General features: G+C 33.7%; 1 protein-coding gene across 1 annotated transcript in view; it reads right to left on the bottom strand.

Moving 5' to 3' along the window:
* COL24A1 (collagen type XXIV alpha 1 chain) overlaps window positions 1-26970 on the bottom strand; it is a 303518-nt gene that overhangs the window by 239326 nt on the left and 37222 nt on the right. Inside the window, exons 5-9 of the mRNA XM_033113285.1 lie at window positions 26000-26053; window positions 18881-18934; window positions 15656-15709; window positions 5394-5438; window positions 362-415 (exon numbers count right to left, since the gene is read on the bottom strand). Of these exons, the coding sequence (XP_032969176.1) occupies window positions 362-415; window positions 5394-5438; window positions 15656-15709; window positions 18881-18934; window positions 26000-26053 (261 nt within the window). The remainder of the gene's footprint in view (window positions 1-361; window positions 416-5393; window positions 5439-15655; window positions 15710-18880; window positions 18935-25999; window positions 26054-26970) is intronic.

Consider the following 26970-nt stretch of genomic DNA (forward strand, 5'->3'; position numbering starts at 1 on the left):
AAAATGATGTCTATTATGTAGAGTCTTAACTCTTACCATTACTCTATGTCAGTCACTGGCAGTATTGTAAAATCATCAGGGGGGCTGTTTTAAGATCTTATTAGACCCTTGGACATTTTAATTTTGAAAGTATATCACATCAAAGAGGTTTGAAAGCCCCACTCACATTTTAAGCAAATCCTTCGGCAGTAAAATTTTTGACAGATGTTTACAATTTTGATTTTGAAATTATTTTGCTATGAGTAATTCATTATTTAATACAAATAAATTATCATTTGAGTAAATTATCATTTACTCTCAAAATCAGTACAACATATTAATGAAGACGAACAAAAAAGGAGTTTAAATATAGTTACCTCACCTGCCTGCCAGGATAACCACGTGAACCAATATTACCAGTGAATCCTGGAATTCCCTGAAATTGAAAAGTAAAATAAATAAAACAATACAACAAAGTCAAAAGAAGCCCAAGGAAACAAATCTGCTGCATTCATAATACCCAAATTTGGAAAGAATTTTTTCCCCCATAAAAATGCAGAGGGGCCTGCACATTGCTTATCTGACTGAAATCACCTATTTGAAATGAAAATGAGCCAAAATTACTAGATAAAATTAAATAAAACTGTTAGATTAGGGCCATAAATGACACACCGATTATTAATGATGGTAAATCTACCACGGAAAAATTCCAGTGCTACATAAATAAAGACATTAATTCTAGAGAAAGAGTTCGTACAATTTTTAATGACCACTATCTTTTTGGACTGAATTCCTTCTTGTGTCCATCATCCTGCAACCCTTCTTGTCTGAGCATAAACCCTGTAAGACTAAAAGGGACAGTGAACTTCAATACTGACCTCTTGAACCTTCCTAAGGCAAACTTTTTCTTACAGCAAGTCTGATTAAGTACATGAATATTAAGTGGTGAATGAATACCTGTATCATGACATAGGTCTATCTAAAAATTCACATAGTAACATTGAATGGTAAACTCATTTTGAAATGATAACTTTATATTCTTGATTTAAAACAAGGTTCGCTCAAAGAAGGCTGATGTATGGAGACTCAGAGGCATAAGAAAGGAAACATGCTGCAGAATTTGATGGAGAAATACCTCCATTTGTTTTTACTTTCTTTCACTGATACATTTTTCATTCATTCACTCATTCATTCATCAGTTTATTCAGATTTTAGGTCAATTATTTCTTGAAGTAAGGAAGTGTCAGATGAATGTGTGCTCAGCCCTGGTAAGCACACATTCAATGATGACTGCCCTGGTAAATTTCACAGATTCCTCATTTATTATGTAAAATTCATTTCTTGCTTTTTTGTAAAAGAGATAATACAAGATACTAGCCCTTTCCCATCTGCTCTGAAGTAGACTGAAGGGTGTTACCTCCCTTTTAAGTACAGAAACACTACAAAACTCCTAAAATTTGAAAAATCTAGGCAAAGAAAAGACCAAATAAAAGGCAAATAGAGGAACATAGTTGAAAGTTTTTGCCCTCCCATTCTATTACATATGCAGACTCCTAATATATCTTTCTCTCCATTTTTCTCAGAATCCATCTCTCAATTTTATTCTGTCTCATTTCTCTCCTTCCTCTCTCCCTTCCTTCCCCTGGTACAACAATTACCATTTACCAAGCACTTTTTAATTTGCCAATCACTATGCCAAGTACTTTACATCTACGTTACATCTGCGGATAGCTACTATTTTCTCCATTCTACATTTGAAGAGACTAACATACAGAGAAGTTACGAAATGTGCCCACGATGTCATAGTAAGTAGTGAACCCAAACTGACAAAAGTTGTCATGTGTGTATATGCACACATATATACACATACATACACACATATATACATATACATATAGGCATGTATACATACATATGACAATGGACAATTTAACAGAATGTGAATAAACAGTGGCCTTCTGACAATCACAGAATAAAATTCTTGTCTACAAGTGAAGAGATTATATCCTATGAATTTCAGAAACCATATTTGAGTACTAAATATATTATTATATATAATATATGATATGCTATTTCTATAGTAACATTTATTGAGCAACTATCATGTGACAGGGAGTATTTCAAGTATTTTATATATATTATCTTATTTAATCTGCTCAAACCCTATAAGGTAGGTAACATTATCCCTATTTTACGGATGAGAAAGATGAGACATAAAGTGTTTGTCACCAGTGGAAAGTCACTCAGTTAGTAAGTGGGAAGCCAGGATTTAAATGAGCAAATCTAACTCTTCAAAGCTGCCTCTTTATTGTAGGTTGGAAGTACAAATAACTTCCAATAGTACTCTAGGGAAAACACTCTAATTTATGATATTTGGTCTAATCTATTTACAACTGTTTCTGTTATGTCCCATCCAGTTCTAAAATACACAGGCCTCTATTCAGACGTTCATAAAACCTTATATTTAAATATGCCAATAGAAAGGAATGAAACAAATTAAAGAGGCTATTTTTATTCTGTAGGTTACTATCTGGCTAATGCCAACCACCATCCCTTTCATTCCTTTCCGAGGCAAATTAGGTTAACTGACCCCAATTAAAAAGCAATCTGTTACATAAATGAAATCTGATTTTTGAATGGACTTTCACAGAGGGTGTGAAGGCAATATGTAGAGATCCAACACATTCCAGCTGTACAGAGAAATACACAAAAGAACTCCATTTGATGGTTAAGTTCTGCTGTACGTGGAAGATCAGTAAACAAGTAAGCCTTCAGCATAATCTCATATGGCATAAACATATTCTAAGGAAACCACACCCTAAAATCACTGAGACAACCACAGAAGCACAAAAGAAGCTCAAAACGAACACTGTGACTCAATTCAAGCTGCACTTAAAAATGGTTAAAAAAAAAAAAAGTTGGCTCACTTAAACCTGTAAATTGGACGGAGGAATTTAGATACAGTTATATTTGATAGCCCCTAGGGGAATTAAAATAGGAAGCCTGATCCAATACCACTTCCCACTCTAAGAATCAAAGCATATACTCTGAGTCAGTCAGACTTCATGAGGGGTCCCTATCTGGAATCCTCCCTATATCTCAGTTTTCTCATTAGGAAAATAGAATAATAATACATAGGTCATAGGATTATTGTGTGGAGTAAACAGAATAATGTGTAGAAATATATTTAAAGTGGGGGTAACTGCAATAATTCTTAGTGTTGCTAAGCATTAAATTATGGAAACATGGAAATAGTCAATAAATGGAAATAGTCAATAAATGTAAACATATGGAAATAGTCAATAAATGGTTATACCACTAGAAATTGTATTATCGTTAACAGTAGAAATACAGTGTGGCAACTAATAACTCAGTAAATGATAGCTCTTATAACTAGAGCTTGCACAGATGATATAAATACTTTTCCAAATGTTTGCTGACCAATTTACAGATGTTTAAAAATTATCCAGAAGTGAATGTCTCTTAGAAAAATTTGTTATGTTCTTCTTAATGTCCACAATGTATTCACAGTTAAAATACAAAATGATTTTAGTTGTTCCTCACAGTTATCACCAATTTTGCCTTTTTTTTCGCCAGAAATAAATAGAATAGAAAGTAAGAACTAAATTCAAAATACATTTTCCAACCTTTAACATTGATTTGAGACTCCTTTACAAAAAATACCTCTTTCAGAGCTGGAACATGCACACTAACAGAACTAGGTTCTAGAGCCATTGTGAGAGAATTGGTCAGTACTGACACAAGATCGATTTTTTATTTACTTGTAAAAATATCACTTTTTTTCCCCATTGGAATTCACACATTTCAGCCAAAGCAGTATTCTAGGAATTTTTTTTTCTACCCAAGGACTAATCCCTCCCACCTTTCTGATTTTTACCCACAAATGTTCAAATGCTTTTCAACACTTCTTTAATCTTCAGGAAACTGAGATTGCACCTGTTACAGAAACATACATCAGTTTGGATGCCAAGTCTAGTAACTAGACTTCTTGAAAAATTGTGTCTCAGGGACTGAACAGAGTGTACAGTCCCATTTAACATGAATGAAATGCAAAATTGGCTGTATTTCTCAATTTATCTTTCCCTCAAGGCCAATCCCCATCACATTTCTTTCTAGAGCTCCCTTCAGGGTTTTCTGAGGCTCTCTGCTGAATCTCCAATAAGGTATCTGTCACCTAGTTAATTTCTAATCTCCTACCCTTTCTACTGCTTTGTTCATACTGGCCTAGTACACACTGCATTGATAACAAGAGATATGACTTTATTTTTTTCCTATGACATAATGATATAATATTGTCTTGTGGGAGAGAGAAGGACTAACATGATTAAAAACTAAATACTGCAGTTCCAAAATTATTTTGAGTTTTAAATACATGCATATGTATATAATGAACAACAGCATATGTACCATTCCAATTTGGATTTTTGTTAAAATTTATTTGCACTCCCTCTTGCAAGGGTCAGGGAACTAATAGCTATGGATAGGATTTAGTGAACAGGCAAGCCCCTGAAATTGTACCAAAAAATCAGGTATGTGTATATGTATGTGTGTGTGCATGGCGCACACATGTGCGTGGTAAGTATATTTTCTAAGTAGTCATAGCGTTTATGAGACTCACAAAGGGGCTTATGAACCACAAAAGTTTAAGAACTGCTGCTCTGGAGCATATTAGGCAAATAGTGACAGTCAGTTTGAAACATGAAAAATAAAAAGAAAAAACATCAAAACTATAATAGATAATCAATTAAAAGTTCATCCTGCCATCTCAGGGAAGATGTAGATGCCTGATCACTGCACTGTACACCTGAAGCTGAACAATAATGAATGCCAACTATAATATTATATATATATATATGTATATATAGGTATGTATACATTTACAAGAGGCAGAGTACAGCATTGGGAGTGGAGATAGTGGAAATGGGATGGCTCTGTGCGATGTCAGAGAGATAGTGGATGGGGGGCAGGGGGTCCACAGTGTGAGGGATATAAATGATAAACGTCTAAGGAAAAAAAAACCTCATAGACACAGACAATAGTTTAGTGGTTACCAGAGGGTAAGGGGGTTGGGGGGTGGGAGATGAGGGTAAGGGGGATCAAATATATGGTGATGGAAGGAGAACTGACTCCGGGTGGTGAACACACAATGTAATTTATAGATGATGTGATACAGAATTGTACACCTGAAATCTATGTAATTTTACCAACAATTGTCACCCCAATAAATTAAAAAAAAAGGATTAAAAAAAACAAAGTTCATCCTGTACTAAACAATGAAAATCATTGAGAAGAAAAATTGAAATAGTAAGTGGGAAAAAATAATCTCAATGAAGTTCCCTAAGCGATATCTTTTTCACTAGAAAAGATACAAGTTTTATAAAGGAAGTACTTACCTGTTCACCTCGGAGTCCTGGAGGCCCTGGATGTCCTTTGAGGCCCTGGAAGATAAAGTGAAGAAATGCTATGAAAAGTAAACCCATATAAGCCAAATAACTAAACACAAGTTCTAAGTTGTATTTTATCACAACTTTTGGTTCCCTCATCAACACAAATGTAATTCTTACTAATTTATTTAATAAATTTAATAAGAACTTAATTTTTATTAAGCAATAAATTGTTATTAATATTCTTAATTATTTTTCAGTATTATTTGAATGATTTGTTATTACCAACTAAAACGGTAGCATAGTATAAACTAGAGAAGAAAGAACAGCATCTTTTATAAAAGGCTAGCATCTAGCAATGGATCTGCTTAATTTTGCTAAAGCTTTGTAAAAGTTGGTTTTAATTCATGAATGCTGAAACAAAATGCCCTCAGACAAAATCTGCTTGTAATTATTGAAAAACTAGACCACATCCACACAGTTTCTCTAATTCAAATCACTGTCATAATACTCCATGAATAAGTTAAGACGAATGTAAAGAGCCTGCTTACAGGTCTATCAAAAGTGGTTTTACAAACCTGCATAAGAAATTAGTAACAAATGTTATGTGCCAATTATAGTATCTCAATTTTAAAAAAATAGTAAAAAAAAAATTCCAAATAATAGAATCCAAATGAAATCTTAATTTCTATCATTAGCACCCTATAAAATAGATAACATCCTTTTTCCTCTAGAAGGGGCTGTTTCTATGAGCAAAATGAAGGAAGCTAAAGGAAAGGACAAGAAGAAAGAAATAAAGGAACACCTTGGAGCTTACTTGTACCGCTCTAATCAACAATCAATAAATCAACCTACACTTAGTATATTTTGGCATATGTAAAAATAGAAGAAAAAATTCCATTATTTTTAAGAAACTCAGAAGATTTTAGGCAAATTATAATTCAAATGCCTGAAATAAATGATAGCTTACACATATCAAAAACTTCCAATTAATATATTGCAAACAGAAGAAAAGTTTTTGAGGTTTCAGAATATAGAGTAAAAAGTGAAAAGAATTATTCAGGATTAATCACTCAGGGTATACCAACTTGGATTAATGAATTAGAGAAGAAATGATGCATTGGTTAGATGATGGGGAAATCAGAAGAGGTGCCTATTTGAAAAATAAGGAAATGCTTTAAGCAGCTTTTGAGATATTATAATAAACAGTAAAATGTTCAAGTAGAGATGTCTTTTGGGAACCAGGGAGAAGACTGGAAAAAGTAAGAAAGCAAGTTTAGAGACAAAGATTTTTGTGTTCTCTGTATGTTATATGTGGGCATATTAGTAACAAAGAAGTAACAGAAGGAAAAAAGAAGAGGGCAGAGGTAAAGGCCTATCCTCTGGGAGTTTGCTTCTTTTGTGATTAGGTTATTTATTAGCAAGAGATCAGAAAAGAGACAATAAGAATGGAAAAAAGGGAGGTGGGGAAAGGAAGGAAGAACAAAGAAACTTCATTTGGCCAGACATTGTGCCAACCCCTTCCAAATACCTCAGTTAATTAATTTTATGGCAATCTTATGAAGTAGGCATTTTTCCCACTTTACAGATAAGAAAACTGAGCTCTGAGAAGTTAAATGATTTGACCAAAGCCATGTGAGTAATAAGGTGGAATCATGTTGGTTTGACAGATGTCTCAAGAATTGAGTAACCTGCTCTTCTAATTACTTTACATGCTACAGTTGTCTCAGACTCAAATACTGGCTGTCCTCATTCTCATCAATATGCTCAAACATTAATTATAGACCACTGAGACAAATCAACAAAAGGAGTTATAGTTCATAAAATCACAATATTACTAAAGCTACTCATTTACCAATAGCATCTAATATACCAGTGTCTTAACTCAATTTTGCTGAATATATATATATATATATATATATATATATATATATATACACACTAAAGATGAGCCTAATTACAAAACATGAGATATATTGTTTTCAGTTGTCCATTTGTCATACAGGATTCTACAAACAAAAATATTTATAAAGCTAAGTTTTTTTCACTTTTTAATAATGGGAAATAAGAAATGTCCTCAGCATTAAGACAGTGGCGGTGGCTCACTGGGGTGAAAAAGCAGCTCTAAGATGGTGGGAGCTCAAAATTTCTAGGAGACTGTCAGGAAGATGAAGAATGAGGAGCCAGGGTAAGAGGCACAGAGGTAGGAAAACTCTCTGCGACAAGCCTATCTCTTTTTCTTTTTTTAAGTATATGTTTGTTTATTTACTTACGTATTCTTATTTCTGTGAACCCTCGAGTCCAGCTACATATTTCCCTTTCTCTGGCCACCACCTGATTTTCCTCCCTCCCTAGTCCATGGTTCAACAGGATGCAGTGGTAGTACAACTTCTTCGTTAGCTTCCTTTCCCTGAAGCATTTTATAATAGTGAACTAGACATTTTAATCATGGTATCTTCTGTATGTACAATTCCCTCTGAAGGGATTCTCTATCATCCAGAGACTCTGATAAGGGGGCAGCACCAAACAGTCATGACCTTTTTTTTCACGAGTAGGGGCAATGAGATGCTGCAAGAATGTCAAAGTATAAGTACAAAATTTAGAGTAAGCAGAAACTATATTGAGAAAGAAAGTTGGCAGAGAAAAAGCAAGATAACACAAAAAGGCAGATGCAGAGACTAGATGAGTGGCAGTCCTAGTAAAGTACAGTAAACAATCTATAAACTGATGCTGCTAAGCTCCTCAGAGCTACTTTGAATCAGTGCCTGTCTCCATGAGACAAAGTTATATTACAGCACCTATTTTTAGATTCCATGGCTCTCTTCTTCCCTTAATGCTGTAGAGAGGATTGAAATAATACTCTCTTCCTTGGGATAGCCTGTCTCTATTCTTTGCAATCAAAGGAGCCTAAGTAAAACAAAATGTTTTTGTTTTAAGGCTAATAACACAATAATGCAAAGTAGACTAAGTACACTGAGTTCTAGATCCAGTTTTGTCAGTAGCTAGCTATCATGAGCTTTAAAGTCTACATTTGTAAAATGACGCCATTGATTTAAATTATTCATAAATTTCCTTTTATTGCTTGCATTCTGTGATTACTTAAATTTGTAAGAAAGTCATCATTTTCTTTTTTTTTTTAACTTAGCTTTCACTAAATGAAAAACAAAGGCATATATAAGAGTCAATTCAGGCTTGGAGGTGTAGGAAGAATCTGAGATTGATGTATTAGAGTAAAACCAGATTCAGACTCCCAAGGTCATATGATCTGACACCAAGATGGGGACTCTGGGGTGTAGTAAGATGGTAGAGAGGGTGTCAGGTAGGGCTATTATGATAGTGTAGGTGAAAGAGGATTATAAATTAGATGTGAGTGGTAGAGTTAGAGATGATATATAAGGCCCTTAAGAAGTTTAAACTTAAATTAAGCTCCTTGTCAATTTCATTCAAAATGGTATCCCCAGTGCCCAGAGCAGTGCCTGGTACATACGTGCTCAGTGATTAACTGATGGAGAGACTTGGGTGAATGAAGTAATGAAAAGACATGGGTGAATCTGAGAGTTACTTGGGTGAAAAATAGATTCTAAGTGTTTACTATAATATCTCAATTATCTTAATGTTGAAATGAAAGGTTATAAGTAGGATAAAGAATATCTTTTATTTTTAATGTAATATTATATCTGTAGTATACTAGGATTAGTAGCATTTATTGTATAAAGGCCTTCATTTATTCCCTAAATTTGTGATTATACAACTCATTTATTTTCTACTTAAACACTAGTCTACAAAGTTTTAAAAAGCAAAGGGAAAAAGTTCTTGGGAAAACTGCCTACATTCAAGCTTCAGCATAGCTCCAATTTAGGGATCTGGCATTTCATTTTAAAAAATTAGTTTATATTGTAGTCTTTTGAAAATATTATTTGAGTTACTGTTTTCTATACTCACATAGGAAGAATAACAAAAAAAGTTCCAGTCACTAACAACACATGATTTTTTTATCTGATGAATGTATTGAAAAAACTGATGTGAACACATTCCTTAAGAAATGCCAATTGGAAAATTTACAAATTCTGTTTTTAGAACAGATCAAAAACCCGTTACAATGAATTATGGAATTACCTCAGTTTTTGTTGTGATGGAAAGTTGCCTTACCAAGAACTCCAGCAGTAAATGGGGCTTAGAATCTAATTTTAATATAGAGACTTTAATTTTAATATTTATTTTAACAAGAATTTGGGCCTCGCAAACATTTTATCAATAGGTGACTACCCAGGACAAAAACGAAAAAAAAGATACAATACATTCCAAATCAGAAATATTGAAAGACACAAATTTCAAGTATATACTTGAACTTCCTCAAGTAGTTCAAATTTCGACACGTGAAATGTTTATCCATACAGAAAACAGTGCTACCATTTATATATAGGCCATCCTCACTTTGCATGGAGTATACGACCATAAAACTGACGATACAAGCTGAAACCATGCCACAGCTAAAAAAGGGAAAAAATTACAATTGTTCTGTGACGTTAAAAAATTTTGTCAAAACTTAAAAAAATTCTGTCAGTTAGTTATATGTATATAGGGAAAGAAGAAAAGCTGACCACTATGACCAGGTGAAAGGGCACAGTCAAACTTAAGAGTAGCAATGTTCATTCATTCACTAATACTTGTTATGTGCTTGTTATGAGCCTGACACTGGGCTGAGACACCACAGCGAATAAGATAGAGTTCTTGTACTTCAGGACTCCTAAATCACTCATATACTTCCCTTTAGCTGCTGCTACTGCGCTGTTATCTGAAAGTCAATCCTAAAATTTCTTTTTCTATAATGTAATAACATTAGTTGACTGATTAGGCAATTCCAAATTTCTAATAAAATTTGTCAAACACTGCAGGACTTATGTTAGCTATGCCTTGAGGATTATAGACGAAGGCCTACAACCATGTTTTTGCCAAAATAACTGCAGAAAGCTATGGCAAAATTGAGAAATAGTCGGCCACAGTTAATAGAAAAGAAACCCTAAGCAAGAATTCAGAATGAGACGAAAATCAACAAGCACGAGAATGTAAACACTTCTTGGGATAACACAATACATTTCCTAAAGTCCTAAGAATAAGGAGTTTAATTACTATTATTTTTTAATTTAACAGAAGAATGATCTCAGATAACTAGAGAGATTGAAGAGACTTAATTTATAGGATGAATATCATACAAACCTCTCCATTCTACCTACCTCTCTTCTTAGAACATAACCTCCCTCATGCACCAGACTGCTGCCAACGTTTGTCCCAAATATCTCCCAGTACCTATCCACTAACCTCCTCTAATTGGTACTCAATTTCTACTTTGGTCCCATCAATTCTAGTTGTAGTCTTTTTCAACTAGTTCTCATGGAAAAAACAATATGATAAACTAATTCTCGAAATGGTGCTACATGACAGAGAACAGCATTTTCTGAGGACACGGAAACTTTTTTAAAGGACTTCTGGAAACTAAAATACTTTTAGCCAAATGCATTTATCGCTAATATTAGAATGTCAATCATAAGAGCCAGACTGAGGGAAATATCTTTGGACACAGGGACGTTTTCAAAGTCCCACAAATTATACCACTTTGGCAACCACTGGCTTGTCTGTGGGGGTGTTCATACTGTGTTGCCTTGTTCTCAGCTTCCCCTACCATTAGTGGGAATAACAGATGGCAGAGGGGATAATAACAGTGGTTAACAGCACAGCTCCTAAGCAACATTTGTATTGACTTTCAGTACTACACTTGGACTGGGAACCAGCCTAAAGTAAAATGTAGCACTGCAGATTTTTACAGAGATAATGTACAGGTTAGATGATCTATAGAATTAACTACGGAAGAGTGGAATTCTCCTTATTTCTCTCTCTAGGCACTGCTTTTATGCCAATCCTGATTTGTCTTATGGTTATTATCATCAAGATTCAGTCTTATTGTAGCTCCTTCCTACTGTCCTTGCTTTAAATAAGTGAAAAGCTGTATAGTTTTTGAGTAACTGATAAATCACAATGTACTTCACTTGATGCTTTCAGTTCTTTGTTCCTTTCCAACTTTATGAAAATGTTAACTGTACACCTCCTATGTAAGGGAAATATTTTCTAAAAACTGAAATAATTCCACTAAAATAGAATAAGAATTCACACTGATTTATAATTATTACTAAAACCATGGTAGTTAGTATTTTCTGATATTCAGAAGACTACTGTTATACATTATTCATAAAAATCTGATTTAAAATGTGTGCATCGCATTTCACAATTGCTCTGAGTTATACCCATCTGGCAAATCCACCAAATCCTAGAAAAATTGCTTCAACTGAAATCACTGTTAATGTTCTTACAATTTTAAACAGCGGACGTCCAATACTAATATAGCAACTGATTGGCTATATTAAAAACCAATTTAAAAATCCATCTGGAGTCCAAGCTCAGAATTATGACTCTTGTCTTCCATCCAACTCAGCATGTACTCTGGATCCAACTTATCTGCTTTTTGGCACAAATTTAGACACTTAGTGGGAAGTGAAAACATACTTCAGTTCCTAGGAAAATAAGAGTTATATGAAGGTGACTAAGTCGAGGCAATGTAATCAGTTAATACTGGGAAACACATTGCTTGTTAAAGATGTTAATACTGGTCAAAAAAAAAAAAAAAAGTCGAGGGGAGAGAGAAAAGGGGAAAAAGAAAGAAGCAAACCAAAAGATCTACTAAAGAGTGAAAAAAGTTATTGCTGATTTACTTGCTTTATTATTTCTCTCAATATTACTTCTAGATTTCAGAACATTTTTTACATTAATCTTTTGTTTATTTATCGCAACAGTTTCCATGAGTTGTCAGTGTTCTCTACATAACTTTGTTGCAGCCATTTTAAAGATGACTAGAGTATGGCTTATATTAGAAGAATTTTAATATGTCCACATACTTCCAGAAAAAAGGAATAATGAACTCATTGTCTGTTATCCAAAACTATAACTGTTCCCGACTTTCTTGAAAAACAAAGTTTTACTTCCTTTTGCATACATGCTTGAGATAGTCAGAATACTGAAATATACATCTAACACATATTGCCTTAATAAACTAATTAATTAATGGGGAAGCAGTATTCAAAATTATCAACAACATCGTCATGTGTCAAACAGGCTTGGATTTCAGTCACTCTGCTAATTAATAGTTGTATGGACTTGGGTAAGTGATTTAACCCTTTTATACTTCAATTAACTTATTTACGACATACTGAACATAGTATCAGTCTCAATGGGTTGTTTTAAGATAAAAGAAATAGGGCTCAGCAGAGACACTGGAACACTGCACATAATAAAATAGCTACTATTAATATTTGTAGTTATAATACTCCATAAAATTTAATAGATAAAAAAATGATGTAATAAACTTTATATTAATCAAAACCCAAGCACCTTATTCATCTCTCATAATATGCACAGAATAGTTAAAAACACAGTGGATTCAGTACCAGGAAGTTTTATCTCTTGAGCCTGCCATCACTCTGAGTGACCCTGAGCAATTCTCCCAAACTCTCTGGGCTTCTCTGAGATTTCTCACCGATAGAATGAATAAATTAAATTCTTGTCTTGACTATAGAATTTATCTAGCACTTTAGGGGTAGAACTACAAAGATAAAGGAATAGGAGTCCCTAGGTTGCAGCTAATAGATCCATTATTCTAGGTTCTCCAAGCATGGATCCTGTTTGTAGGAAGTAACCCTTAGAGAGACCTAGGCTGTCCAAAAAATGAACCAAAATTAGTAAATTCCATAAAAACAGCTCATAATTTACCTGAAAATTCTGCCCAATAATCAGTCTTGTCCTTCCCCTTTCATACAAACCATAATAACAGTCTATCAACTCATTTTGAATGTATGTCTACTGTATATTCATACTGAGATAAGACATGTACATAGTGTGATGAAAATTGGTTTCAATCCTGCTGTATGGAAAATTAGTTTAGGTTTAGACTGAGTCCTTATAGTCTTTTCCTAGCAATACTCGCTTTTTAGAAATCTGTATATAGTTTGCACTAGTAGACACTCTGAAAAAGGAGAAAACATTCTCAGAAAAAATTATAAAATCATCTCAAATATTTCAACACTACTGTCTACTGTCAAATCATTGTAAACCATGGATGCTTCATTTACCAGAAAGTAATTTAGTTTCTAAATACTTCAACTAAGGCTTCTCTACAGAAAATTCTGCTATAGCTAATACTAATACAGCAAGACCCCTGATTTCTATAGGATCTACTTCTATTAGTTAACAATAAATGCTAGATTTTAAAAGTTTAAAAAATCATATAAGAGAAAAAGAAGTCTGTGAAAGATATGCAATCCATGTCCCAATTTGTTTATATTAATGCTGTTATTTCACTTCACTAGATTTACACAGACCAAAAAGAATATATTCTTCTTAATATTTTAAAATACTGATGGGCCAAGATCCATATACATTCACAGGATTTTGGAAGCTAATATCCTCTGCTTTAGATGAGTAGTTTCAAAGTTTAAATGATAATCTGGTCTAATGATTAAAATCAGTCTTTTTACATTACATATATATACACATATATGTATATATATGTATACACACACACACACACACACACACACACACACACACACACACATATATACTTTTTTCCCCCCACATATTCTTCTACACAATAACCACTCAACTTTTACTTAGTGTTTCTCTTTCTGGATTGCTAATTTCATGAACCACAGGCATCATCTAACCTTGGAAAATAATGATTAGTTTGTTTTTCTCTCATATGCACTGTTATTGTTTAGGATGAAATAACTGTATATTTAATATCAAATAAAACAAGATTTCGATACTATGAGATTTTCTTTGTTTGATGGTATTTGTCAGTAGTTTCTTCAGAGGTATATTTAGTGGACAGAGGTATGCTAAGTAGCATTAATTAAACAAATTCATGACTGTATATTAAGACGAATTCTGTTACAAATGATCACTCTGCAGTTTCATGTCTCCATGGGAGCAACCAACAACCTCAAAGGAATTATCAGGTTCTACGTACTGTCTAAGATGAAGACTAGTCTGAAAACCATAAGAATAATGGTGTGGTGTGGTCATGGGAGGAAAAATATTCCATGAGATCACAACCTTTTTCATCATTTCACAACTCAGCCCTTTAGCAGGGGTTCTGAAGGAAAACAAACAAGGTCAGGATCCTTTCCAAACCAGATGAATAACTAATGGTTAACATTTATTAAGGGCTTGCTATTTGTCTGACACTGTAGTGCCATGTCTTATTCCATGTTCCCAAGAACTCCCTATGAAATGGATAGTATCATCTTCACATTTTAAAGATGAGGCAACTAAAGCTTAAAGAATTTTAAACAACCTACCCAAGATCTATGGGACCGAGAAAATGGCAGGTGGGATTTGACAGAGCCTGACTACCACCTCCAGCCTAAATCTACCAAGAGGGAAGAAATATGACACATTAAGACATCAACACAGCTAATTCTCATATGCATTTAGACATCCATATCACATCAAATACTGCCCTACCATATTTTGGAGCCCTTAATACCTTAGAAAGAAATTTTGTGTCTTCCGTATATCTCCTGCAGAAAATCAACAACTCAGTGTTTGGGAAAAAAACAAGCTGAATATATAGAGGAGGATTTCCACTCATGTTAATCCAGGAAACTACACAACATATTTTATGAAATAATTATAGCAGTTGTGTTAGTATTCCTTTTTACCTCAGAAAAAGCCTAGCTATATGCATATGACTATTGTTTTTTAGTAGCTATTCCCAATCCTCACTTCTACCCTACCCTTATATATTCATATATAAATCATGGCAGAGATTATTATTTCCTAATAAAATGAGAACCGCTTTAAAAAGCCAAGTGTATTAACATTAACCAAGTATACCTCACTTTGGACATATAAAACTTAAAAAGTGACTTCAAAGTTTCAAAAGTAGGCTGTTTCCCTAATATAATAAAAAAAGAAAAAAAGTTTCAATATTCTATCAGTCATTACTCATCATTAACTGAAGGGTTTTCTTTTCCTTTCATAAAACCTTGCCTTTTGTGGGTACCACTTTCCTGGATTAGGACAGCATCCTAATTCCTATTGCTGAGATAAGAAATTTAAAGTGTTGGCTTTGGGCTCAACTTCAAATTGAGATCTTAGTAATTGAAGGGCTCCCAGATCCATATGACACCCAATTATGTCCAAGTAAAACTGTATCTCACCTTATCACCTTGCATACCAGGGGGCCCCATTAATCCAGAAAGGCCTTGATCACCCTATAAACAAAACACAGAGGTTTAATGTTATAAAAGAGGACTGAAAATTAGAATTCCATTGCCGCAGTATATCCCTTGGACGTCAAGATCTTACAACATTCATTTCTGATCCTCACAATCTGGCTCAAGTTCCACCTCATTTCTGAGACCTTGTGAGACTTTGCTGAGGCTCCCAGACCTTATCTCTTCCACTGCTGACTACCTGGACCGTGCTTCCTCACCTGCAGGGCCCTGTTCCTTTTTCTCTGATGTTCTTTTCTCTAGAAATGCCCTTCCTTCCCAAATTCCCACCATTCCAAGGTTTACCCTTTTCTAAAAAATGAATGGAGTTTATTTTAAAATTCTACAAGCGCTTTGCGTGGTAGCAGTGGGGGCTCAGGCCTGCTCTTTTTTGTAAGGACCTACAGCCGGAAGGGCCTCCCACTCCGCAGGGCAGGGCCATAGGGCAGGGCAGCGGGGCAGGGCTGGGTTCACGTAGGGCACCACGGAAAGGGGTACTTCCCATCCGGGGCCGCCCAGGAACCTCTTGCTGGGTAAATGAACCACCTGGTTCATTTGTTAACTGTGCTGAAAAATTATCAGGAGGACAGTGTGTTTGGCTCAATAGACCCAACTTCACCTCTTAGGCCTATCCATTCCTCTTTCCCCCAACTTTGATGAGGGCTGCGAACACATCTTGGGGTAGGAAGGAGAAAGTATACCGGTGAGGTGGAAGGAATGTCTGTGGTGGGTAGAAGTGACAAGGAAAGACATGGAGGAGGCTGTGTGAATTGACAGGGAAAAAATATGTAAAAAAAAAAAAAAAAATGGCGTGATAATCTTAAACCTGTTTAATCTAGGTGCACTTTTTCTTTACCTCCATTCTTTCCCTTTTCCACTGCAACAAATTTATTGTGTGTGGGAAAAAAGGTGGTGTTTGAAAGAAAAAAAAGAATACTTACTTAGGTAATAATCCTAAATAAATTCCTTAGCGACTGTTTATGCTCTGTTTAATCTTTAGTACATTATCTAGTTTAATATGTCATCAAATTAAACAATCAGAAGAGAAAAGGATGTTTCTGTTTATTAAGAATGGAGTGCTTTTGCATTTGTTGTAATATTCTTAATGTGTCTTCTCAATGGTTTATTAAGATGGCTTCCATTTGTGATGGGATGACTAGTTTTTACAGATTTTTTTTTTCTTTTTACATGTATTACTCTGATAGAGGAAAAAGAAAACTACACTAGGAAATAGGAGATCATCTCCTTTCACTAGCCCTAATCATAGGTGGATTACTTGATTTCCCATCAGAGTTCCTCCATCTAAAAATTGAGAATGATATCTCATTTGTCTTGTGGGAAAAGAAAAATCACCACTATTTAAATGCTTTCTTTGCTTGCCAATGAGGCCTGCAAAGGCCTTAAACACTTATGTATGTTCTATAAGAGATGTTACTTAGTTGATACTACATGCTGAAGGACTAGCCCTTGCATTGCTTTTATTCTTTCATCATTGAACATATATTTATTGTAAAAATGGCTAAATGATTAAAAGTAGAATTCAATTGTTTCCTAATCCCCCTATACTTACACCAAGTTAATGTGTGTATTTTATTTGGATTCATATTGTGTGAGTATAACTAATATCCTGCCTTAGTATATTCGAACCCAATTTAATATAAATATAATTTTTAAGAAATTGTTTTTAATTTTACCATTTAGAAATATATATTTGAAAATTTAGAAATATAGCTCTCAATTTTAACTTGTATTTCACTTAAAGTTCAATGGCAACATGCTATTAAATCCTGTATCTTACTATATTTCTCCTATGTAGTATTAACCACGATTAGTATCTAAGTAACTCAAAAAGTAAAAAAAGACTGACATGCTTCCAAACCTCAACTCCCAGGCTGAATCACCCTATGTTTTATACAGATATTGTACACATTTTGAACCACCCTAAATTTTGTAGAGAAGCCTCAAGGAAAGATAAAACTAAGCATCTGATATAAATCTGAATATTTAATTTGGGGAGTTTATTTAAAGCAGTCACCAAAACAGAGTGGGCCTCTAATTTCTAAATTTTAAATACGAAATTAAATATTCTATATTTAGATATTTTAAAAGATGGCATTTGTGTTTCTCAGATTGTAGGATATTTTTTCTTGTGATAATTAAGGGACCAATGAAAATACTATGTTTCTAATAATAAACTTCCATTCCTTTTCTAAATTATTTAGACTCAGTGAACTCAGTTTCATCACAGCAATAAAATTCTTAAGATTTTAGATTAATATATATTTTTAACTTGTTAGTATAATATATTAGGTCCATTAATATTGTGCGATTTTTAAAAAACAGATTAGAAGAGTTTCTGTAAGCCAGTTGAACGATCAGCTTTCAACCCAGGAATCACCAATATTATTCAGAAATTTAAAAAATTTTTGAATGTATACCACATAAACAAAAACATCCTATAATTGTATCACATTCATCAAATGCTTGTCTAAAAAAAGCTTCCCAGATGTATTCCTAAAGACTCCACTAGTATTCATCCTCACTGGAACACAATATACTCTTCCTAATAAAGATTTTGTTGCTATCTTTACTTTAAACCATTAGTTTCTTTTTACCTAAGTGTGTGTGTGTGTGTGTGTGTGTGTGCGCGCGTGCGCAGTATGATAAAATGAAAAGCATACTGGACTAAAAGTCAGAAAACTTATTTAATTCTGCCACTTAATATCCATGAGATGCGTCATTTAAATTTCATGAATTTTGTTTTCTCAACGGGAGTTACTGTAAAACTTAAACAAAGATAAAATATGTAGAAGTATCCTTTAAAAAAAGGTGTAAAATGGCATTGGAACCTATGTACTATTGTGTGCATGCATATTAACAGCAAAATTTTTGAGATTAGGACCATATCTTGCTCTAATTTCTTGCTCCATCTTCCCTAACGGGAAAGTCACAACAGACACTAAATAAAATTAATGGTGAAATTTAAATTGATTAGTTAAGCTAATGATATCATTATTTAATTTTCCAAATATTTCTGCCTTCATTAAAATTCAATAGTTCTCTCTCTTCTCTGTCTGGTACTAAATAAAATCTACATTTAAAAGAGATAAAAATGATTTTAAAATGCTTGAAATATGTCACCATGATTTTATTTCATGGACAAAAAATTACCTTTTTTCCAGAAACAGCTTGACCTGGGGATAATCCTGGATCTCCTTTAGGGCCCTAGATAAAACAGTTAGGAAACACTTCGTCAAGCACAAATTACATATTGTATATCATACTTCTTCAGTTGTATGCGTCATCAGATTGCATACACATTACAAGGTATTAAATAAAATTATTTTAAGTTGAGTTGGACATGGACTATTTGCTTTTTATGTATACTTTTTACCCTTATTTTTAAATGTTGAAAATATTCTTGGAAATTGCCCAGACATAGCTGGTTTTTTAATCTAATAAAGTTATACTGCTATTGAAACACCTGTCTTTAAGGGACCTACATAAAGGCTCTATTAACTTTTCAGTTTTTGTGACATATTGAATTATAATTCCTATTTTAGCATAGGAAAACTAGTTACTTTTAGTAAAAGAACTCTGCTTATAATAATTCTCAAAATTTTAAGATATTCCAAGTTTAAATATTTTCCAGTATCTTGCAATGTACCTGCATTACTTTTATAATAAAAATAACCCCCCAAAAACCTCTAATTACCAAAATTATTTTCATTCTGCTATAAAAGTAATTTTCATACTTTGGGAATCCTTACCTTTTGCGTGTCAAGAGAAATATGACATTAGGTTTCAACCAAAGTTTTCTGGTACAGTATCAAAGCCATCTTTTTCATTATGCATAGTAGCAAAGTATCTCCTTGTCTAACTATTTCACACCTCATAAAATAAAAAGGCCACAACTTAGATTTTTTAATTCAAATTTTGATTTCATTACCATTCTCAACTAATAATAAATAATCTGCCATTCCTAGAGAGTTCCAGATGCTATTTTCACTCTATGGGAAATGGGGAAATCGTCATATCTTCTTTCACATATTCAGGGACATTTTTAAATAGCAATGACTGATGAAAAAAGGAAGAACGAAAGAGAAGTCCGTCATGTTCCCCAGTTAAGTTTTATCATTTTACAAATTAGACACGAGTCTTCATTGGCAAAGAGTCCTATAATCTAGAGTCAAAGAAAAGTTTTAAGAAAAAATTGTTTTCCAGGATGAACTTTTCCCTTCCATAGCCATCACCACATCTACCATTAAGGCTATAATTTAAATCATTGATTACAAAGTTATGACCTGAGAAATGGCTTTAGTGATATGTCAAAATTTAAAAACTCTACTCTTCATCTAAGAAAAAACCATAACATACTTAGAATTTATAAGGGATATTACAGCTTATCTAGTAAATAACATTTAATAGATAAAAAAGCAATGAGGCCCAGAAAGGTTAATTGAATTGATTAAGATTGCTTAGAAAACTATTGGCAAACTAGATCAATATTCTTTCTCATATCACAATGTCTATTAAATAAAATATATATTGATTTTAACATATTTTAAGCTTCTATTATAATGCCTAAACAATTGATTTGAGGTAATATTTACAAAGAACTTAAAAAGAACTACTTAAGAAATGATAGCCCTTGAGAAATTTGAATATAATAAAACCTTTTGTGGCCAATGTTTTTACATATAAATCTCATGTTAAAAATTCTTATTTTTAGGTCCTATGTGAATATTTCTATTATTTATTAACTTTCTTATCATAATCTTTTAGCTTTGTTAATGTATTCCACTAATTTGACATTTCATTTTCCATGAAAAAATTTAAAAAGTAGGAAACTATAATCAATTAAGCAACACAAAATTAGATTTAAAGACAGAGCTTTTTCTTATTTGTAAATTTTATACATCTGGGCAACGTATTCATAGAGTTATATGTCCAATCTCTTTTATTTCTACACAAATATACTTGAGCTAATTGATTAACTCATGTTCTAGAACCAGAATTGCAAGTCAACATGAAGAAAATGCTTTTAACCTGGCCAGTTGTCGGTTGATCATAGTGTAAAATGCACGAAGCAGAGATTATTGAGCGTGCCAACTTTACCTGAAATGTCAAAGAGTAGGGTATGCTTCTCTGCATTGAAGGAGAATACCCCAAAATGTCTCACTTACTTTCTCCCTTATTTTGTATTAATTCTGATTCCTGAGATTCTTGAAGTCATACTTGGTTGGCTTTTCAAATCATCCTTTGAATTAAACGTAATGTTTATAAATGAATTAATTCATCATAATTGACTTGACCTTCAATACTGACTTCTACTGACTCCTATATGACTTCTGTTAAAGGAGCTATGTATCCTTTGCAGTATGAGTAAGAGGAAAAGGGTTACCTACACTTTATTACTCAAAGAATTCAAAACATCCCTCCTATCACACTGATCAGCCATAGATTCTAAAATCCTCATGATAAGAATGGCTCTTTTAGACTGTTATTGGGTCTCAAGAGGGCTCTCTGTCTAGGGAGGGAAACTCACTAAGGTACTAGACAGAGTAACATATTAGAACAGCTTTATCAGATTGGAGTCCACCCAATATAATGGAAAGAACACTGGGATTTGTAGTGAAAAGACTGAACGTGTCACTTAGTCTCCCTGAACTTGAGATTCCTTCTCTGCAAACTGGAAATGATAACTATCTAGATTAGCTTGCAAGGTTTAGAATCAAATTCTCTATAGATTATAAAGATGCTAGTCGTCAATATTAAAAATAAGACTAAAGATAATCATTAGTAAAATAAATTTTACAATTATTGCCATCTTGAAAAGCAGAGAATGCAACTCAAATGAATTATTGAGGTGCAGCAAAATTTTAATGAAAAGAATTTGTAATGAAAAATTCAGACTATAGATGAGATGAACTGGAAATCCATAAATCCATAAAGGAAACATGAAATGGCATGATCTTGAGGTAGCATCACTTGAATGCTCTTAATATTATTAATAACTACATAAACTCCATAATCTCAATTTTAAGCATTACACTTTCTGAACACTTCTTATCTTTTCAGGTCACAGTAAACCCCCACAACTTTAACAATTACTTGAACCACTGGAACTGCTAACATATTATCCCACCACATTTTCACTGTCTCATCCCCGACATGGTCTGACTTCTGGTCCTTAGCCAGGCTAAATTCCAGGGTCTGACATTATAATCACTCCCTTGTTTACATAAATGACACCATTGCCTCTTTCCCCCTGTCTTATATAAGCTTGCCTGGCAATTCTTAAATCGAAACTCTCCAACTATTCTGCCATTGTCCCTTAGCAGCTGAATGTGACTAAGAGAAACCATGCTAACAAATTTCAGTTTAAATTCATAACTTCTTACATTGATTGGTTTTATTTTGCTTTGTTTCTTGGTTTGTCCAATAATTACCTTAGTCAATTTGGTTTCCCATTTTCATAGATGAATATTTCATAAATTCTCTCTTCATTCTCAACTGGCGCTCTTGCTTTCAAGTTTCACAAGCTCTTACATACAAATCCACTACTTCACTTAAATCTGTCTCTAAATACTCTGCCTTCATAAGCAAACCCACAATTCTCTCTCACAAGGACATCACTCTTGCACTGTCTTCCCTGCATTCTTTTAACTCTTACTTCTCTCCAGGATAATTGTCATCACCAAGAAACAGATGGCCATTTCTTCCATCTTAAAATACAACTTCCCTTGAGCCCACATCTCATTTTACTGCTCATTTCAGAGCAAAACTCCTAGAAAGTTGTCTGTGTTAACTAGGAGACTGCGTTTCCCTCCATCCTCTCTTGGACCCACTGTACTCAGACTCTTGTCCTACCTTATTGGTAACTCTTTCTCAGTCTCCTTTGCTAATTCCTCTTTTTCTTCTTAATATACTAAATTCTGAAGTACCCCAAGACTCAGTCCTTGGATACTTCCCTGTCTACATTCATCTGTAGGCGTTCTCGTCAGTTCTGTAGCTTCAAATTCCATATATACACGGATGACTCTGAAATGCATATTGTTAGCTATGATAACCCCCCTGAACTCCAGATCCATATATCCTTTTTATAGTTCCCCTTGGATATCAAATAGTCATCTCAAATTGAATAAGTCCAGAAGGAATTCTTAGGAGTTTTTGTTCAGATAGTGGCAGAGTAGCATGTATACAACTAATCTTCCTGTAAATAACAATTATAAAGTCAGAACAAGATACATAAAATAACTATTTGAATACACAGAAGAACAGCCCAAAACAGAACACACTGGACAGGATTCAACTCTTGAAAGAATGGAACCAAACTTGGTGTAGAACACATTTATACAGCTTTTCTCCTAAGGACTCTCATCAGACTTCATAGAGTGGCTAGGAGTCAAGCAGAAAACCAAAGACTTTTGACTAATGGGGACAGAGGACAGCGTGTGGGGCTACCAGAATCACTGTAAATTGAGGGAGAAAACCCTAGAAAGAAAAAAGATAGTTTCCCCCAAAACCTGGATACAGACTTCAATTCTTGGCTGATCCTGACATGTGATAGTTCCCAAAGAGCTCAGCAGAAAGCGACACCTAGAATGCTGAGAGAATTTAACATAAATTTCAGCTGCTGGCTACCACAGGGGAAACAGTTTGGGGTTTGAGCCACATCATTTTAGAGTGACATGGTAAATGCCTTATAAACTTTAAAATAGCCTTATAAATAAACCATATTTCTATACTATCTTAAGGTATTTTCATTTGTAAGAGCCACGAGACTGTTTTTATTTCATTTCACAAATAATAAATGTGGTATTCTCAGTAAAAGTTGCATTTCTAATTGGCCCAGTCACCTCAATAAACAGCTCCTCTAAGAAAAGGGAAATATCATTTTCTTTACTGTCACCTATGTGCAAGCATTCTACCAGGTACTTCATGTTCCATTATGTGTTGCATTTCCCATTTCCCAGATTTAAACTTGCAATTGCCTTAATTTGAACTTTCCATAGATCCAGGTAACCCCCTTTGGAAATGGACAGATGATTTCTTGCGCAAGGGTCAAGATGACATTTCATACAATTTTCTTAGGGGCCAATAATTCTACCTATGTTATTCTTGGTAAATAATTACTGAGAAAAGAAAAATAACTGTAATTGTCTTTATACTCTAAATTCCCTTAATTTAAAAGGAATCTTTTTTCCCTTAAGGAAAATAAATCCTGTAATTACTTATGTAAGTTTCTTGTCAAAGCTTGCAATTTACTTTTTTTTGCATTGTCTTAAATATTATAAGAGGATTATAAAGTATAAAGCTTAAATATTCTGTTAATCCCAATTACTTTAAAGCACATGTTAAATATCTAGGAAAACTGATTTCACCAAACTACACACCACAGATTTATTTGAAGCATTTACGATACAGAGGTAATTTTTATCACCTGTCTACAAATCTAATGGTCTCCAGAACTATATAGTTAAAACAAATAATGGTCAGTTTTATTAGCCAAATTATTAAATTAAATATGCATTAAAGATTAATATTCAGGTTTATAAGATTAAGTCCCTAAGAGGTCTAATTAGTTGCTTGAAAATTAAAAGTAGGGCTTTTTTAAATCCCTCATATATGGGTTCATAAAAATATTTTATTCATGAATGATTATAAATAAAAAAATTAAGTCCACACTACTACTAAGTAGAATATTAAAGAGAAATCTGGAGATTCAAAAATTCATCTCGTCTAGAACATTTTACCCAAGATACATATTCATATTAGTCAATACTGAAAAATACACTGTTTTTAATCTTAGGACAATGATCATTTTTGTTTAATAAGAAAGTTCTTCACTGTCTCAAATATTTAATCTGAATCCATATACACCTGTAAGAAGTCAATTAAATGACTATTTTCCATATTTATTTGTTTGTTTCTTATGCATTTTGTATACTACCTGCTGAGTTAGGGGGAGAGGGAGGAGAATGCAAGCCATGTGGAAGTCTCCTGCCTGTTCTGTCTTCCTTCCTGTTATGGAGATGAGGCTGTTCCAGGGATGGAAGGCCTCTGTCACTTCAGCCCAGTGAAGAAACATGAGGTAGCTTTTACAGCTACTTTAACCTTTTAAGTATTCCTAAAGTCCCCAAATAAAGCTTGAAGGGCTAAGGATTCACAACTTGAAGAGCAAACTTTTAGTTTCTGTAGTAATCGTCTGTCTTTTCTACCACGGCTACACATCCAGTCAAAAGTCTTCTTTCCTCTCTTAGACATTTTTATTGAACTTAAGAAATTGTCGGCAGAGATGGGAAACTTTAGGGAATTTACATTTAAATTATCCTAGCTATATGCTATTATTATTACTTAATAATGATGATGCTACTTATGATATGTCAGCCCCATGTTAAGGATTTAACTCACATTAATTTGCCTTCATTCCAGTCCTATGAGGATGCACTATGATTTTGCCCATTTTATAGAAACTGAAAATGAAGCTTAAAAGAGGCTAAGGAAGTAATTTGTTTCTAGTCATACAAATCAATAGAGCTAAGACGAACCCAAATCTCTCAGACTCCAAAACCTGTCCTTAACCCCTACCCTGTATGGTTACGTGTTTATGTCTGAGTGTGATCATTAATAAGCAGAGGAGTTATTAATGACCCTAAAAGTTATTGGCAACCAAGAATCTATGCTTACCGAATCCCATGTATTAAATCCCAGATATATGTAAATATTTCACATATATATAAAATTTATTTATCTCTCCATTCCCACATCTCCTCTCAACCTGGTATATAGCCTTTTTTTTATGCTCACACTACTATCACACTATTATCTATATATGCTTATGTATATATAGGCTTTCAGGTTAGTTTTTTTCATAAAATATTGATTACCCTATAAAAAGTATCCTTACAGATCTTTTATCAAGTGAAAATAGAGAAATGTGGAGTATTTACACATTAAGTGGCCTTCATTAAGGTAATTATTCAATTCATACTGTGTATATTTCAGAGTTTTCCATATATTGCCATCATGTTTTGACAATAAAGACTTTGTAATACCAAAGCAGGCCTGTACCTGACTTTACCACCAACTAGGTAAATCCAAGTGTGGTGAGCTATCAGAGGAACCTAGGTCTCTGCCAAGCTAAGACAATCCTGTGTGAGGAATCAAACAGCATGCTCTGGAAATGACAAGAGATCCTCAATTTCCCAAGGTGGGCTTTAAAAGTTAAGGACTTTCTTTAAAAATTTCAGGCAAATCATGTGATACTCATTAGAAATCACTCACCTTTGGACCTGGTAATCCAGGTAACCCCGGATTTCCATGTGGCCCTGGTATACCCTGCAAATGGAAAAAAAAGTCAGATCGTTCTTAGAATAGATCTAGATACAAATAACACATTCTGTTTGTTACAGCCTTCAAATAAATATTACATATTATAATCTCATTAAAATGAATATTACCTTTTTTTAACCTAGTTCTTTATCTTTTCTGAGATCTTGAATATTTTAGTCTTAGAAAAGAGAACTATGTATACTAATTTCAAAGCAGAACTGTGGTTTCCATCTTTTGCTTCAAAACATTGCCTCAAGGAGGTATTTACGTCCCTTATTTACCACCCCTATTTCTAGCCATATTGCTTAGGTAATGCTACTTCTAAAAGCTACACAGAGTAAGAAGCCTAAAAATAACAGTGTCATTGCTTAGTTACTCTCCTCTCAACACATGTTAACTCTTTCTGCACTTGGGTTTTTGTTTAGGGTAGCCTTAAAGATTTACTTCATTTAACCTTGCCCCCTACACCTACCCAAATCATTCTTCAGGTGTCAGCTGAGTTCTCAGCTCATTTTTAAATCCTGGATACACCAGCAGAAAGTGATTTCTCTTTTCTACTCAGTGCCATAGAAATTGCTGCGTGTAAAATTCATTTGCAATAATTGTATGTTCCCTTGGGACACTTCTTACACTGTTTCTAATCTGTTATTTAAGTATTTTATTGCTATTTTAACTACCTTATGACATGTGTTATTTAGTTCCAGGATTATAAATTCTTTGAAAGAGATTGTTTTTAATGTTACTAGTGTAGTACTTAGCACATATTCGCTACTCAATGAATTGCTTATCAATTTGAAATCAGCAATTTCTTCTACTTACTGAGTATCTACTATGTGCAAGTAACTGTGTTAAAGCTCTATACTTCTTATTACTAATCCTTATAACATTCCTGCAAAGTAGTTATTTTTTTACTCCTTACAAAT

Source organism: Rhinolophus ferrumequinum, chromosome 9 (assembly GCF_004115265.2).
Source record: "Rhinolophus ferrumequinum isolate MPI-CBG mRhiFer1 chromosome 9, mRhiFer1_v1.p, whole genome shotgun sequence".
Classification (NCBI taxonomy): domain Eukaryota; kingdom Metazoa; phylum Chordata; class Mammalia; order Chiroptera; family Rhinolophidae; genus Rhinolophus; species Rhinolophus ferrumequinum.